Source organism: Hippoglossus hippoglossus, chromosome 12 (genome assembly GCF_009819705.1).
Source record: "Hippoglossus hippoglossus isolate fHipHip1 chromosome 12, fHipHip1.pri, whole genome shotgun sequence".
In the NCBI taxonomy this organism is placed as follows: Eukaryota; Metazoa; Chordata; class Actinopteri; order Pleuronectiformes; family Pleuronectidae; genus Hippoglossus; species Hippoglossus hippoglossus.
The window spans coordinates 6681580-6699885 of NC_047162.1; the positions used below are offsets into that span (position 1 = coordinate 6681580).

At 41.1% G+C, this 18306-nt stretch overlaps 1 protein-coding gene across 1 annotated transcript; it reads right to left on the bottom strand.

The window, feature by feature from the left end:
• Positions 1–2648: 2648 nt before the first annotated feature.
• ptger4b (prostaglandin E receptor 4 (subtype EP4) b) lies at positions 2649–6871 on the bottom strand. The gene is made up of 2 exons (XM_034602981.1): positions 5548–6871; positions 2649–4347 (listed from the first exon to the last, which is right to left on the bottom strand). Exons 1-2 carry the CDS (start codon positions 6331–6333, stop codon positions 3757–3759), a joined length of 1377 nt encoding a protein of 458 aa, XP_034458872.1. The 5' UTR covers positions 6334–6871; the 3' UTR covers positions 2649–3756.
• Positions 6872–18306: the final 11435 nt, after the last annotated feature.

The window sequence follows — 18306 nt, forward strand, 5'->3', positions numbered from 1 at the left end:
CGGGAACGCCAGCCAATTATTTATTTCGATCCAAGAATGGTCGTGCTTATTAAATTATTTATTTCGATCCAAGAATGGTCGTGCTTATTAAAAAAACCTTTTCGAACCACAGACAACTTTATTTATTGATGACAATCGGAACTGGAGGGGATTTCAATAGTGTTTCACAAACTAAAGACCAACAACAATCCTGCCTTCAACCCCACCGCAGAGCAGCAGTGGTTTGGTTTTCTTTCAGCTGAGTCGTCTTGTGGCAGTTGAGCAGGTGACTCATAAACGTAATTGTTATAAAGTAAATTGGACTCAACTGACAAAAAGTGCCACTGCTCTTTTATTTATGTTTTTAACGTTTAAATGTCACAGACAAAAAGTACAAATCTCTACAAATGTTTCTAAATGAAAAACAAATATCAGACAAAAAAAAACATAATTACACATAAACGCACCCTTGTCTGTGACACGCCCAAGTCATTGCCGGAGCGGTTGTTGTTTTTGGAAGTTGCATAATACGATAAATGGGAGGCTTCTGTGTGTGATCACGGTGTGCCAAGGGAATTTAGGTTAAATACACATGTATCGGGATGGTCCAACTACTAGTCAGTCAGTCACATCTATGGAAACTGAAATGATTATTACTCCCTCGACTGTTTTTACTCATCCGTACCTTACAAGCTGCCTATGTATGACATTTGTATTTTGGTTTCTATTGTTAGCTTCGTAACGAACCTGTCTGACAATATCTGGAATGTCTTCTGCCCTGGCTTGTCGGATTCTTCAATGGAGTCACTCAATGTTTTCACTGACGCCATTTCAACAACTTATGGATGGTCATGAAATCTGGTGAAGACGTTGATGTTCCCCAGAGAAACAGACTTTGGTAATCAGCTGACGTTTCCTCCACCACGAGGTTGACATTCTTACCTCCGCCGAGGTCTGTTTTTCGTCTGCATTTGTTTGTTAGCAGGATTACGCAAAAAACTACTCAACTTCCATGACAGTTTGTGGAGGGTTGGAGCATGACCCAAGAAAGAATGCTTTCAATTTAGTTACAGATCCGGATCCAGGAATACAACATTTGTCTTTTCACTTTCTTTCAAATTTCATTTTTTAACATTCCTCAGAGAATAATTCATGGATCTTGATGAGAAATAATCAGTGCCAATCTATTTTTTACTGAAATATATTGAACTGTTAGTATAGGTTCCATGAACATTGGTGCAGAATGGGGGGGTTTTAATGACATTTTATCCGAATGCACCTCCACCCTAAAATTAACCTTGATCCTGACAATTTAATATCAATAATATCCTTGTTGCAGTGCCATGAGGCCTCAGCTTCAACTCTGGCTTTCAGTGCCATGTTTATATAAGTGGCACCTTCAATTCTTTTCACAAGCTTTTTGTTTTCACATGCTTCTCACTACAGACGTTTGAATTTCTAGAGCAGCCAGTCTGATATTCTGTTGTGTTTTTCTGGCGAGAGGCGAGGAGGTGAGGAAAGAGGGGACAAGTTTCCAGGAAGAGTTGGTTTTCTTTCTTGCCCTCCGTTTAATTCCCATCACCACTGTTTTGTCAATCATTATTTCCTGCCTCCCGAGAGACTCTAGAGTTTTAACAGATTTCTGAGACTGAGGTCACAGCTCTCCTTTGTGGCTTATTGTTATTGGCGGGAGCTTTTACTGCTCTGGGAAGGCTCTGGACAGCGGCCACATGGGACCTGGGAAAGGGGCGAAGACAGTGTCTGTGCGCAGGTGAGCAGTGACATGGCATCTGTTGGTCAGAAATGTTTTAGCCATCAGCGCTGCTGTGGAATGAAATGGAGTCTGACCTATATTTTCTGGTCAGATACACGTCACTGACAGGAACATGCTGGCTCAAGAACAGTATTCAGACAGGTTTGGATTTCATGCTATCTCTAGACCTATTTGTACATAGAAATGAATTAAACAGTAAATTCTATTAATTAGTGTTGTCATGAAAAGCTTTGCAGCATTTCTTTGCACATTAATCTCCAGTATGTTTAGTTGCTTTGATTCATAAAGATGATACTGACATGAGCAGTATTGAATACATTTTCATTCTATTGACGAAAGATTAATATTCCTTTTTCAGCAAAGATTCAAAGAGGCGGTCGCTGGTCGAGGCCTAAACATTGATTTACTAATCAAAGGTGCAGATGTACTGCATGTAGCACATTAATGAAGGATGCCTTGCATTATTCATAAACATCAAAACTATTTACTTGATTAAATATTAGATTTAATCAATTAACCTTTTGTCTAAATTAGCGAGAAACATGCATCGCTGTTTTCTTCAAATTCCTGGGTTTTGTCCAACCAACATTCAAAGACCTAAAGATGGCTTATGGTTATAAAAGCAGAAAATGAAATTTTAGCATGACTGCTTCAAAAAAGACTTTTGTAAATGTTCAATCAAATATCAGAGTAGTTGCAGATTCTTTTCCTGTCCAATCTCCTTATTGATTAACCGATTGAGCATTGCAGCTCTACACATATGTCCCGCAGCACATCACATATTCACCATACATATTTAGCTTAATATCATAAACCAGCAGTTTGCAAAACACACTTCACTGTTATATTCAACCTTTTAGGCTAATTATGTAAATTAGTGACAGAGATTCTTTGATTTATATGAATATTTAGCAACTGAAATTTCAATTTATTTGAGTTTGGTACAACATTAGTTTGTTCAGAAGACAATTAACATGCCATGTTGAATTTGATGTAGGAAAATAAAAAAGTTTAACATTGAAATCTGAAAAACGTTTTGATATTTATGTTATGGCAACAATAGCATCAGTTTTGTGTGAAACCTTTAATACATTTTAAGAAAAAGAAAAACCAATGAGGAAGCTCAGTGTCTCCTGTTCTCAATAACGCCGCAGTATAAACTGATTAGATGAGAGGCATTGTACGTCACATTAAGGGTAAATGAGATTACGTTGAAATAATCCTCAAAGTGTAAATGGTGATTGAAGTAAAAAAAAACAATTTAATATTAACACGTTACTGTGGGAGGCCTCGTAACGTCCTCCAGTATCTGAGCTGTGAAAAAATCCACAGTATAGCTGCCTTTTTGTTTCGAAACACAAGGGCTGGTACGAGTCGAGCTTTGATGTTTGAGCTGCTCTGTCAACCAGTATGACCCAATTTTTTGCAAATGTTCCTACAGAAAAGAAAAAGGAAAAAAAAAATTTGAACATGTCCATCTTGTACCAATTTAAAGTGACTCCAAACTATCTGGACCTTCTCACAGAGAAGACAATACAAGTATCATTTCATACTCTGAATAAATAAACATCATCACATTTTAGCATGAATTCTTTACAGTCACTGTGCAGGTTGTCAGAATGCTACGAAACTGAAATTACGTACAGCCCTCGCAGTGGATTCAGAATTCAAAAGTGCAACAGAAGAGCTCCTCTACGATGTCATGTTGTTCTCTATGGGTGTGTTGATATAGCTGTTCAGACCGTGCTGACGTGTATGTAGTTATGTGGTGTTTGTGGTGAGCTACGACCGAGGAGTAATACATTGATAATGGGTGTTTAGGTAAGTTACACATCTCTGTCATTTCATCAGCAGTCGATATCTACAGATCGATGGATGATTATTCAGTCTTCAGAGGCTTTTCCTTTACAATCCTGTCTTTGCAGTGCTCTTGTTAGTCCGTATCTTCTGTCCCGAGACAGTCCTATTACAGTGGTGAATGTTTGTTGAGCTAATGCTGACCACTATATGCATTTCTCCTGTGTGTTTGCAGTCTCATCTGTGAAGGTCACGTGTAGAGCCGGGTCCTTGGGGCACACTGGCACCTCTTTCAGTGGCCCGCCCGGTGCTGTGTCCTGTAAATCACTCGGTGAAAGCTCCCTCTGTGGCCCCTCAACCTCCTGGGGGCCCGGTAATGTCAGTGTCTGCACCGCTGGTGCGCTGGAGCCGGCCTGTGGCCCCGCTTGAAACGACCCGGGCCTCTCGGTGTTCCCCTCAGGCAGGTACAGGAAAGTCTGGGAGGTGCTCACCATTTCCCGCAGCTCGTGCGAACACAGAGACGGCGAGTCCCGGGAGATGATGGAGGAGGAGAGGGGGCCATTGGTGCAGCGGAACTGCCGGCCGTCCCTTCGCCCCCGTCCGCCCATTTTGCAGAACAGGCACTTAATTTTCTCCATTAGCTTGAGGACCACTGTCTTTCTGAGCAGGATGTAGATCCAAGGGTCTAAGATGGGGTTGACAGAGGCCATGCGGATGGCCAGCAGGTCTTGGCCTTTATTCAGTCCAAGCGGCTGCTCTTTCTGGTCTCTGTACAGCTGGTTCACAAAGATCCTCAACTGACAGCATAGAAGAGGGGGGGGGGGAAACAGTGTTAGATAAATTTAGATTAATGAGCATCCACAAATGTTTGGATGTCGCACAAAGGAACATGGAGCAACATTTCAAAATCAGAGGAAAAAAAATTGTGCGCAAGCCCAAACTTGCTTACATTTCATGTTCAAGGGTAAAATAATTGTTTAGTTTACATATTCCAGAAAGGTTGGCATGAATAAGTCATATCTAAATAGACATTTGGCTGAATGTAACTTCTGTGCAACCATGGCAGTGTCGAGGTGGCGAGAGGCCAATGAAAGCAACAGTTCTCACTGTCATTCATCATGCCAGAGCCTTTGGCCATTGGGTTTCCCCATAGTCTCATAAACATCTCTTCACCAATCAAGAGGCACAAAAGACTTAGTCAATTAAAAGTGGGGTTGGCTATGTGCTGGCTGTAATCACTCCCCTCTGCATCTGACAGTAAGATGGGCCTTTTCAAATGGAGGAGTCATTGTTTTGCTCAAAAAAATATCCCAAAGTTAATTTGAAGTGAATATGAAGCATGAGCAAAATTGAGATTGCATCCTGCAGAGTTACAGTCCTCTCTGACAAGGGTTTTAACTCATCCTATCTATTACTGGCGTCGTCCCAAAGATGCAGGAATTCCTGCTTGTGCGTCTGCACTGCGTGGCAGAGGAATCTCAAGTCTCCACCGATCCTCTGCGCTGAGCACTGAGGTCTGTGCATGGAGGCGAGAGCGCAAACTGTCTTTTTGGAAACTGTTTGCAAACAACACACGAGCGCTTTATGAACTAATCGGTTGCAGACCGAGTCGTTTCCTACTGTGTCAAGATCGAAACTACGTGATCGCTGTTTCTGTAAGCAGCTGAAACGATGAGGGAACGTGAACGATCTCGTCCATGCCTCCGAGAAATGTGTCATCTAACCGCAAAGATCTGAACCTGGAACACAAAGTTCAGCTTGCATATCATTATCAGCCTCATGCCACAGTGTATGTTGTTGTTAAATTCTAGATGTGAAACGTCCTCTTGGCTGTTAGGACACGCAATCTAATTTATTTAAATCCCTATTTGTTCAATATCGTTTAATTTTGTTTCCTTCTAGTGCATTTTATGCCTCACAGATATGTGCGTAAAACAAACTATTACGCACAGAGCCATGCGTAAAATGTGGCTGGTGCATTTTTTCCAAATACTCACGACTAAAGGTATCGAGCAGATGAGAACCACAGCGGAGGTGGCTATGAGCAGGATCACCATCTGGATCTCTGCACCAGCCAGTCGTCCGAAACTGCGTCGGCGCCGGAGCTCCGCGATGCGCCGCTGGTCCGTGCCCAGGGACGTGCGGCGGATGAACCGCTTGTGCATCAGGATGAGCGCCCCGCACACCATCACGTTGCATATGACGGTGGCCAGCACGATGACCGAGTTCACACCTGCGTACATGAGATTAAAAGCGGCCACCGTGGTTTGGTTGTTCTGCCAGTCGATGAAGCACCACGTCCCCGGCTTCTGGAGCGCCACCTTGCCGAGCCCCAGGCTGGGCAGCGCGCAGAACACGAGGTTGGAGATGTAAACGGCCAAAAGAGTCAGCGCGGCGAGTCTCTGGTTCACGTACTCGTTGTAGAAATACGCGTGGTTGATCGCCAGGTATCTCTCCACTGACATCGCGAACACAATGCTGAGCTGCACCAAGAAGAAGAAGAGCAGGATGAAGCCGGAGTACTGGCACAGCGGCTCGCCCCCGGGCCAGGTGCCCTTCATGTAGGTGGCGATGGTGACCGGGCTGGCCAGCAGGGTGCCCAGGAGGTCCGTCACCGCCAGGCCGCACACGAGCGTGTAGAAAGTCGTCTCCTTTTGCTCCTTGCGGGATATCCGCAGAACCACGATGGCGATGACGTTCCCCACCACCCCGAAAATGAACATGATCGCTGGGATGGTGGGCGGCTGAAATCTGTGCTGTGGCGGTGCCGTGGTGGTGTCCATGCCTGCAGGGGAAGGTCTCTCACTGTCTCACACTGAGCCGTGACTCTCCTCTCGCGTCCGAGGCAGTGACACTTTCCAATAATCTCCAAAGTTCTCCAATTACAAACACATCCATTGTGTCCAAGTGTCTCTTTTAGACGCAGAGGTGAAATCCCAAACTCCGCAAAAAAAGTTGGTGAACACGAGGAGAGTCCACGGGAGATATTTACTCTGGTGGGGTTTTATTTGTTTGCAAACGATGCTCCGAGACCACGAGCTGCACCTCACGCTGCTGTCACACTCTCAACTGACAGGGAAGTTTCCTCTCGGGCCTCTGGCTGCAGCTCCTCCTCTGCACGTCGTGCAGCCAGTGAGTTGTTGGCGCCGCCGAGCACCACACACACACACACACACACACACACACACACACACACACACACACACACACACACACACACACACACACACACAGCAGCTAGTGTTGGAGGTCACAGTCCCAGTTTCAGTTCCTTATCATCACTGCATTTCTCACACCTTGTCTCAGCTCAGAATTTATCAGCAACGTCATCATCATGTCAGAGAACAGCCATATAACGATCATCAACACCAACAGATGTCTGACGAATCCTTGGTAATAAACCTTCTTTTAAAATGTGAGGGATGAGAGTAACAAACCACTTTTATTCCAGAACTGTACTCAACCTAATTACAATTTTTCCACTTCTTAACTTGGGTATTTCATTATCTCATATTCCTCTACATCAAAAAAAATGAATTTACTTTTTTTAATTGCATTTCATTTTATTTAACAGGTGTGTAGCAATAAAGGTATTTCTTTCAAAACATTTTTTAATTATAATGCATTTTATTCCCTGAAAGAAATCTCCCTATTCTCAAGTCATTTTAGTCATTAATCGAGTGCAAACCCTTTCTTTTCTCAGAAAGTGAATAATCCAGCCTGTTTTAATTTATATTTCAGTTTCTTCATTCTAATACAGTGCACCAAGTCACACAGATTATTTCACTTGTTTTCAGAAAGCAAGAGTTTCTTAAGCATGGTTAAAGACTGAACTGGCCAAAGCTCCACTTCTGCTGTTACTGGTGTAAAAGGCTGCCAGCACATTGATGCATCCGCCCAGTCAGCAGCAAAAATTAGATGGTATAGTGATTCATTCAAAGACCAGTAAAATGCATTTAAAAGAAAAGTCAGCAAAATCTGCAAAGTATAACAACGACTGCTGTCAGATGAATATGGTGGAGTAAAAGGTCAAATATTTGTCTCTGAGGTTTAGTCCAATAGAAGTTGAAAATACTCATTTAGGTACCTTATAGTTGCATTAAATGTAAAAAAAAACAACTATATCCCAGGGTAAAACAAGTCAAGCTTATGTTCAAAGTTTTGTTTGAAGTTAAAGCAAGTTATTAACTAGATATACATGTATTAAAAGTGAAAGTATTCATGCAGCTTCTCCAGGTCACAGCTGTTCTGTCATTTTATATTATGGGATTCTAATTAACTGAGACATTAACATATCATTATTATATTTTCGAGGTTGTTGTGCAGCCTATGGAGACAAGAAGTTGAGTAGAGTTAAATAATTTCATTACATTAAAGTGTAAAATAGAACAAAACATTTGTTTTTCATCTTCCAGTAGACCTCCAATCATTTGATGGAATAATTCAAAATCACTTGACTGGTAACATTTTATGATGTTATGTTTATTATGTCAGTGGAGGTCAATTTTGGGGTACTGTATATTTTGTTGGATAGTTTAATCTACAACAGGTCATATTTTTTAAGCTCATTATAAAGTTTATATGTACAAATATTACTAGAATCAAGAAATACAAAGTGGGAGCACTCAAGTAATCAAGTAGATTTAGCCATCAATAAACTACAGTTACCACTACATCATCAAAAGGGGCAGTTTTTGTGTTTGAAACTTTCATGTTAATACGTGTGGGCATTACTAAAGTGACTTTTTAAATCAAGGAACTCCACTTGTACTCGTTTTTTTCTTTGCATCATTGCTGCATTTAAGATCTGAGTACTTATACTACCAATGCATGTTAGTCCATGTATACAGTACAAAGAAAGACACCTGAAGCTGCACATCACAGCTCATCATCTAAAACAGAGATCAGATCGAAAGGTCGTGATAGTGTCAGGTGTGATGCTGAGGACATGACAGTGACGCACTGAGTGTAGCTCTGAGAGCATCAAAGCAGATCACCACAGATAAACGTGACTAGTACATTATCACTTCTTTTAGCTTAACCACTCTTAGCTCAAGGACAGAAACATGAGAACACGCAAATGCATCATCTATATGTATAACTTGTGGGCACAGCACGTCTCCGTTTCCAGCTTGTACATCTTCTGCAGAGTCGTCTCGAGACTCTGTGAAGTTGCAGAGTATAAAACCACACTTTGTAAAAACCAAATACCTTTTGTTGAAATTATTCTACAAGCACAACTTTAAAGGATAAACATCGTATCCTCATGCGCCTTCAATGCATGTCTGACATTACGTTTATTTATTTATTTATGTTGGTCCTCATTCTGTTTTACTTGGTAATTGGATTGTGGTCGGCCAAAACATCTGCAGCCGATAAATATGTAAATGTTTGTTTGGACACAAGTCAACAAGGAAGTCGACACTGAATCAAACAGAGGGTGACTAACGAATGAATTATGTCGTCTGTGGCCTGTAAACATGATGTTTTAGAGCAGGATGTTAGTGTTAGTACACCATTACAAGAGGTGGAGTGATCTGTGGGATCATGTGTGCGCAGCAACAGGTGGCTGGTGTGAGCCAGAAGACGCGTCCTGTCCAAATCTGGAGGCACGTCATCTTTGCAGTCAAATTTACGTCGACACAAACAGGGGTTTTCTTGGACCCTTTTATTTTCATGCACAGAGACTTCTGCAAAGTAACACACACCCTGAGTGGGTTGTGTTCTCATGTTTGACTTGTTACGAAATCCTTCGCCGCACAACGCACTCAAAAGTGCATCTGCGGATGTAAAAACCACACTCAGCTTAAAAGATAACACAATGCCTGTGCAGAGCCAGAGCCACAGTTGTGAACACAACTCTCATCAAAACATCATTTTCGTCATTTTCCTCCGGACCACCTGTTCCGACTCTATTTCCTTTACGGCAAAAAACATGTCTGAATCGTATCTGTATTGTTATCAGAGTAATCATCTCTGTAGCTGTGAATACACACAGCTGACAGCTTTTTCCTCCCAAGCATCAGATTCTCCACAGAGCGACCTTGTGTTATGAGGTTTCCGAGAATCAGCAGTGCCAGTCCCCTGCACCTGAACCTCAGTAGGAATGTGCGCTGCTCTTATTAGATGTCATTATCTGCAATTCAGATTAATCGAAAGGGCAAAGAGACACTCAGTGGAGCGTATGCTTCCGCCAAGAGCCAACCGTCGCCTTAAATACAATCAAGCTGCACGAGTGTTGCACACATATGTCAGTCCCTTAAACATGCCGGATTGTTTTCATCAAGATTCCTGAATTATTGCCTGGGAAATCTGTGAAGCTTTCAAAAAAACAAAAAGAAAGAGAAAATACTGGATCCTCATGTCTGGATCCACATCAAATCTTTATGGGTTCTTTCATGATCCATCATTCACCCAAGTTTCATGCAAATCTCTTCAGTTTAATAATTCAGTTACATTTAATAATTTACATGTCCTCAGTGGAGGAAAATACAATCACCACATATATTGATTCAAGATTTAACTCGTGGGGTCACCAAGTTTTCTTTTACTGTTTGTTTTTCCACACGAGAAAAGGAAGTGAAAGGTTTAATCTGCTGAGACATCTGCTTTATGTCGTCAGGAGATGTTCTATTAAATTGCAACTTCCTCTAATGTAACACCTTCCCTTTACAGGAACTCTTTCTTGATACCATTGTCATAATTGTTTTCGCTACGTGTGTGTGAAAACTTATTTTGTGTGGCCTAAAGCAATACACACATATGTGCACACAGTTTTCAGTTGATCTAAATGTTCCTTGGTAAAAACTGGTTGCAGACACATGCACTCAATGTGATTTACGAGATGGGGACAAACTTTGCATTCTTTGTTCGTTATAAAAATGGGTTCTAGAGTTCAGCTGAATCAAATATGAGGCGACCGCAGTCTGAGTTAGACAAATTAACTGCAAATTCCTCCAAAGATCTAGTATTTTTAGTCCTAAAATGCCCGGACAGAATTTCCTCCTGCAGTTGCGGTGGCGTTGCATTAAGAGAAAACAAAGGAATTTACAAAAATGACCATAATTGATAGATACCAACTTGATTTGCCTCAGACTGCCTTATATCAGCTTTCAGCTCATCTTTAGAAGATAATTATGCACCGAACATGAACTGTGGCTTTTATCCTGCATCCAAACCGTATTAGAGCGAGATCTCTTCATATAAACAAGAGGAACAGTCGAAGCGTCCAGTTACACTGTCATTGTACAAATGAGAATTGTTTTATCTCAGAGTGGAAGCCTTACTTGAAATTGTGCCTATACATGGTTATGATTAGTTATACAGCCTTCTTTTCATTGTGTTATTCATTATGCACATTTTTTTTATTTAGAAAATACTCTCACATCTGCTCCATGATGCCAGTCTGGGTTGGGTCATGGTTTTCACCTCAGGGCAGCAGCTACCTTACTATGCCCCAAACAAAATGACCAACTAGGACGCGCCTTCTGATTTACACTTGATGTGGCTTTGGCACGATGATAAGTTGAGCTGCAACATTTAACTGCTGAGACACGAGAGTAATTGCAAACACCCAAGGGTGTAAAAACCTAAATGTAGCAAAATACTAGAAGAATAACCAAATCTCTGATGTGGCTCTTTCACAAATTACTCACATATTTGAGTATTTATTCATTTGATTGGCCGGTGCGTTTGTTGCCAGCCTTTCTCAACTTCTACGGCAGGCGACACAAGCAAAGCCAAGAATCCACAATGCAAAACATCATCATTCAAATTAGAAGAGTGTGTGGCAGGAGTGAAACTGCTAAACAATGAGCAATGCCCTACCACTGTGTCATGTGATACCCTGATATTACAAGTATATCCATTATAAAGCAGAAAGCTAATTTGATGGGAGAAGAAGAAAAAGGTCATCGGGCGCCACAACCTGAGAGGAAGAAAGTGCCAATGGCTGCTTGTCGTGACTCTGCTCGGTTGTGACCTTATTAGAGACTTTTAGTGTTTGAACTTTTGATTCATGTCATGCACTCAGTATCTACTTGTGTTTGGGCTTTTGTTTTTTGGGGATTTGTGTCTCGTTGTTTGTTCCTTGACTTAAGTTAAGTTACCTTTTTAGTCACCCCCTCAAGTTTGTTGTCTCATTTCCTGTTTTATTTTGAAACTCACATCTGAGCTGTGTCAGAATGACCCACTCATTCACTACCCTCTATATAGTGAGTTCATCAGCAGAAGAAAAAACACACTTTCGGACGCTACTTGTTGCATTTTCTCTTTCGACGGTAATTACAGTAATTGTCGCAGGATTATGACGTAACAACGTCAGCCAGTGGAAAGCCCCGTAATCCATTTTAAACATTTATTTTACTCTTTAGTATGACTACCTGTAGGTGAAAAGCATGTTGAATGACCATGTTTAAATGTAGAAATTAACTTGTTTGCCTCAGTTTGTGCTGTGATAAACCGCTCTGCTCATAATACATATTTTATCGCCACAACTCACAGATGTGTCTCGTACTTATCAGAAAAACAAACTACGCTATCAGAAATATTAGGGACATACTCTGAAATCACTCAGCGGTGACGTGCTGCCTTCTCTCTTCTCGTCTCTCCGCCATTTTTCTTCCTGTCAACACCACGAGGGCAATGCATGATGGTATGTATTGCTCGGTTAGTGGCCATCGTTTGTATAGTTTTCACAATACACTCTGAGATACGATGAGCTCACTCACTATACAGCACCAAAGACTGGAGCCGGAAAGAAACGATGCTGCTGAAGACACTAGAGGAATCTTGTAAAAAGGAGGATTTAGTGCAGGGGTGACAAGTGCAGACAGTGAAGATCCATGGGAAGTGAAAAAACTAATAAAAGTTTTATTAGAGCTGTTTCCAGCACGACACAAATTATTTGAGAAAAAGTGAGATATGAAGTAAACGTCTGATAAATTTTAAAGACAATGAACAACAAAATAAAATAATTTGATGTAACTATTTAAATGGTAATGACTCAATGTCGTGATTAAAAACATGCCTTCCCTTGGATGCTGTTAAGAAATAATAATCAATTAAACATGCACTTTTATTTGGTTTGATGTTCTTTTTATAGCTTTGTACTGAAGTTTTATAGCGCAGTCTTTGGATTTATCATTTTGTTTATCGAAAAAGAAAAGCACTTTTTAAATACTAGTGTTGGTCTGAAGTTTTGGTCTTTTTTTGTAAGACTGACAATTGTGTGGAGTCCTGTGCAGAACAGCATTTAAATATCCATAATATACAGAGCTCATTTGCTTTAGTCGTCCAAAACGTTACAGAAAAAAGAACCAATGCTTGTATACGAAGTGAATAAATGCTGACTCTGCAGGAGTTAAACAGTGATAAGAAACTATGTGCCTGCCTGGGAATACCAGAGAAGTTTCAACCTCACTGGAAGTCTGGTCCTCCCCGAGGATCTAATCAAAACACCACTAATCGTAAAAACGAATTTCTCCTGAAAACTATGAGAAAGCCCTTTCCAAATCATTTATTTTTATTCAGATTAAAAAGATTGTCGTCATTATCAGTTTACGTGAGTGTATGCTCCCATGTCCGGAATATCAGAGTTTGCCTTTCACATTTCTTTTGTGTTTGTCATCATCAACACGGCCACACGCTGTGTTTTTAAACATTTTCCTGCCTTATTCTCACATCGGCTCTTTACCTGTTCCAGAAAATGTCCGGAGCACCTGACTCAGACCTTTGGGTTCCCTACAGAAGCCCCTGTGGACAATTTCAAGAAAATGTGTCCAGTTAATGTGTGAAAGCAGCTTCTGTGCATCTGCGTGTGGATGTCCCACCTAGTATTACATTTTCTTGTTTTTTTCCCACAAGTGCCGATTTGTGTTTTTTGAAGTTTGTTTATTTTACTGTTGCAGTCCATGACTGTGCATGTTTTGCTCTCAGACCGTCTTCAGTGCCAACTGCCTTATTAAAAAACTCTTCTCCTCTCTGTTCTAAATAAGGGAACCTCAGATCACTGATAGGCAAGTCCTGATTCGTCCGTTCTCATCTGTTAATTCTCAAATTCCTTCTGTCAAATCCGTTAATATTACTGATTCCATAGGGAAAAAAATGACATTGCATCCATCTGAAACGTCTAGAAAAGCCTAGAGTCGGCCAGATGTCTGTTTCCAGCTGATCACACATCCCACAAAGTCTTCCCATGTCGTTAATAAGGATTAAAACTTCCCCCTGGGGCAGTCAGGTTACTCCCCCAGTAACTCGTGGGACAAGGATGTCGTCTCTATTTAACCCCAATGAACATTCCGAAAGTAATATCAGCAGTGGGATCAGCTGTTGCGCAGGAGATTAAAAGAGAATCCATAAACAACAAATTAAGATAAACATTAGTCGAGAAACAATTAATTGTGTTGGCTTCTTTGTGCGACTCTGAAACGAACCAGGAGGCTTCACCGGACGTCATTGCTTTAACCCTAAAAAATGCCTCTGAACCCCGCAGTTGTTTATTCGCGTCCTGCTCACACGCAGCACTGAAACAAGTCTTCCCTGAATCCGAACGCAACATGTCAACATTGACATGTGGTCGCACAAAATATGCGGCGAGGATGTAACCAGATCAAAACTGCTGAAGTGATAGGGAAAGGTGCCCGAGGCAACATACTGTCCGACCACAATCACAACACAGCAGCATTCAGATGAAATTACCCATAAAATGGATTGACAATATTGGGCATACGATCGGATCGGTTTGCCAAAGTCATATTGGTTGGTGGTCGATGAGTCCATATTACATTACTGCACAGACAACCGAGTCATCTGCACAACCATGTGTCAATGTTGTTATTAAAGTGGGAAACAAGTCACGACAACACCATTCTGCTTCTTCCTGAGCAATAACGAAGCATCAGATCCACACATAGAAAAGACAAGGTGTCTGATTTCTGTTTTGTCTGTCGTGATTAAAGTTTTGTTGTCTGTGAAATCTGATCTCAACTTGAGACGCATTGTTTCCTCGGAAGCTCGGGCACTTAAAGTCCATTCGGAGCCCCCGTGGGAAAAATCATTCCCTGACCACATCAGATTAGTAATATTTTCCAAATGAGATTTAAAAAAGAGAAAACAATGATAATAGCTCATTTGTTCTGGCCTTGAATGTGATTAATGGTTCTTAAAAATGGGTTAAGAAAGGGAGCAGCATGATGAAGCGTTTATTGTTGTGAAATGTTTTGTTCTGTCCAGTGAACTGGAAATGGGAGGGCCGAAGAGAATTTCCAGTTTTCTCTGTTACTTAAAGATAGAAATGATAACATTTGTTCACCAGCTTGATTAAATACACAACTCAAGTCATTTCGATGCTTATACTCAGATTTCTCTTGTGTCTGACTTTATGTAACGAGGAGAGAGAAGCTCAAAGAGTGGCTGCATTTTGTGTTTTGAGAGGTGATCTGGCCCAATGATCATAACCTCTGTGTCCCCAGAATTCATTTTGGGAGTTTGTCACTGTCAATGCAGTAAGTTCAATTGGCAGGTACAGCTGTGCATCATCTGTGCTAAGAGGATGTGGAGGTGAATGATATATCCTCAGGCGAACATGTACAAAGTAAACACAGCTTAAACAGGTGGTGAGGAAGACACCGTATGAAAGCAGTGAATTTATCCATTCTAGTACAGACGACATTTATCTTATCGTCATCACCTTGTGAGCCATCTGTGAGAACTGTTCCCATTCACACATTCATACAGTGAATCCAAGTGTGCTTCTGCATGCGGAATGGGGTAGACTGGGATCAAACCCCCAACCGTCTAGTAAGTGGACAACCCGCTCTACCTCCTGAGCCACAGTCTCCCTGTAATATGCAAATATCCACACAATAACTTTTAAACTGAGTCTGTTGCAAAGTAAGTTAAGTTGTAAATAACACTCACTCTGGCCATTTCCTGCACTTACTTATGTTACATTACTTACTTATTTCTCACTATCTAATTGATTCAACTCATGTGATGTGAGCTAAAACTGGTATTAAAGGGATAGTTCACCGAACAATGAAAATTCACTCATTATCTACTCACCACTATGGAGGGGTGGGTGAATATTGACACTATTGACATTTCCTAATTAACAAGCGTACGTTATTAAATTATTCATATGCCTGTCACACCTGATCCTTTTTTTTCTGCTCTTCAGAATACAAATATCGGAAAGAGGGTGTTGTTTAAAATGCTCTAAACACAAATACAACACATTTTGTTTAAAGCATCCATGTCTTTTCCACGTTTCGACTCCAAAGCACAGGGACACACTGACGTCAGAACAGCAGCTGCACAACTCGGGTGATAGGACGTGAGGGTGAGAGTGTGCGTGGGGTGAGAGTGTGTGTGGGGTGGAGGTGGCTCAGGAGAGCACCTTCAGCTGCACCGGGGTTGAATGATGAGTACAGCAGAGTCCAGTTAGGAACAGAGAGATGAGACTGAAACCGGGCTGTGCACAGGACAATTTGTATTTATTTGCTATTGTTGAAACAACTGGACAAAATTGAGTAGATACGGCTGAGTTTTAAGTGAAATGAACCAGTAGATATAAAGTAGGGACATAACTTAAGACTTATTGTTATATTTACTCATATTGTTCAGTGGGTTCCCCAGATTCTTTAAGTAAGAACACCTTGTCAAATTGTACAGTGTTATTGCCACAATCAGGTAACAGATATCATGTTGTTTATATTTTACAATACTATTCCCCATATGTGGCTGTATACGGCATCTACTCTGACATGTTGGTTGAAGTTAAATGGAAAAATCATGGTTTTTGTTGAATGTAAGAAAACATATCGTGTCTGAAGTCACTGTTGTTGTTTTTTTCTGTTTTAATCCAGACCAGATCTTTCCTTAACTTTAACCAAGTGTTTGTGTTCCATCGCATGGAAACACAGCAGCGGCATTTCAATGCATATGACATCTAGAATGCCGCTCAGCAGAGCGTATACCTCCGCCAAGGCCCAACTGTCCCATTAAATTCCATCAAGATGCACCAGATTGCACACACTCATTGATATCAGTCCTCTAAATATGCCTGATTTCTTTCATCCATACATCAATGCATTATACTCACTGGGAAATTGGTGAAAAAAATCTCTCTGCTAAAGAAAGTGATCGAAAAAAGTCCCGGTTTCACCCCTTTGTCCAAATCCGCATCAGAATTGAATGGGTTCTTTTTATGGCTCAAAAATGTGTTCATTGGTTTTTGTGTGATCCTGCTGACAAACAAACTAACAAACCAACAGAAGCACCTTGGCAGAGGTAATAAACATCTGTCCCAATCCCATCCATTAATGGCTACAACTTGAAAATAAAAAGACACATTATAACATTTCATGCATTTTTGACATTAGCAACACCTGTCAATCGATATGTAAATTCCTTAATATTACAGCGTCTGGATCAAAACATTTCTGTCACTTCTTCAAATGGATGAACTAAAAGTGTGTGTGCAGTACATAGCAGCCGTGTGTTTACGCTGCCCGGGTTTGTGAATCTTCTGGTGAAATCCAGTGACTCTTGATGATTTTCCCTAATTTTATTTTCTCTAGTGTTTATTTTAGTTTATTGGTAATAGTTTGATTAACTGCTGAGTGAACGTAACAATCTTGGTGCTGAATCTGGTTATAATGCATCCGAGGAGTGACACAACTTAGACACGTTTTTTAACAAGGTCAGAGATGACGTGCGAGGATGTCAACTTCCAGTTATTGCTGTCCGTCCTTAACCAAAGCAAATATGTCGGGTTTTTTTTAAGGAAGATAAAGGTGAATGATTAACCCACAAAAGTGTGATAACAAAATATAAATCCACTGCTTGTTTTTCCTAGAGAAACTGATCTGCTGTATCGAAGTAAAGGAAACGCCTGGAAAACCCGTGATGTTAATGTTTAACTATTCTCAAACAGAAGACGTTACCAATAATTCACCAGAAGAGCTGGACTCACATAAAAGAACAAATTTGATTAAAGCACAGTGGTCGCAAATGAAACAGAAAAAAAAAACAAAAAAATGTAAACAATCGCCAAGCTGATTTGGAGATTATGTATTTGGTTAGTCGAAGTAGAGGAATGTAGAGGAATGAGAAACTGCAAAACACTGAGCACAAAGTGAAGCCAGATGACTCGTCTTTACTGACCGATTTGTCCACTGTTGGTTTTGGGCTCTGGTGTTGGCAGGGAGCGGCCACAACCTGTAGTTTTAATACAATTTCCATTCTTAATTTTCTCTCCAAAAAGTGACAGATTGTACTATGAGGCCGTTCAGTTGGAGAAACAGGAATAAACGTAATTAGTTATTCCCACGCCTGAACAGATGTAATGTTTCAGTGTCATGACTCATCGCCTAATGGCACCGACTCCGAACATACAGCCTGTTCTCTACTGTCTTGACAGCACATGCTTGAAAGGACCACTGAGTTTTATCTTTGCCAGCTGCTGAATGAAGAAGTTGTGTACGCTCTCTGTGTGTGATGTGTGTTTTAAGATAAAGATCCAGCAGGAGTCAAGTCGACCTGTCACACATCTGACCCGCCACTTGTTGTCTTGGGCCAAGACGGGTCCTCCCTGACTTCCTGGTTGTGGGGGAAATGTGTGGCGAGCGTCAAGCTTTTCTCCAGCATCGTCTTTTGTCTCTGCGTGTGCTTCTCCACTTGTGTTTGCTTTGAGACATTGTTTTTTTAAAACCCCAAAGTTTCTCCCTCTCAATCAGTACATTCACAGAGCACCT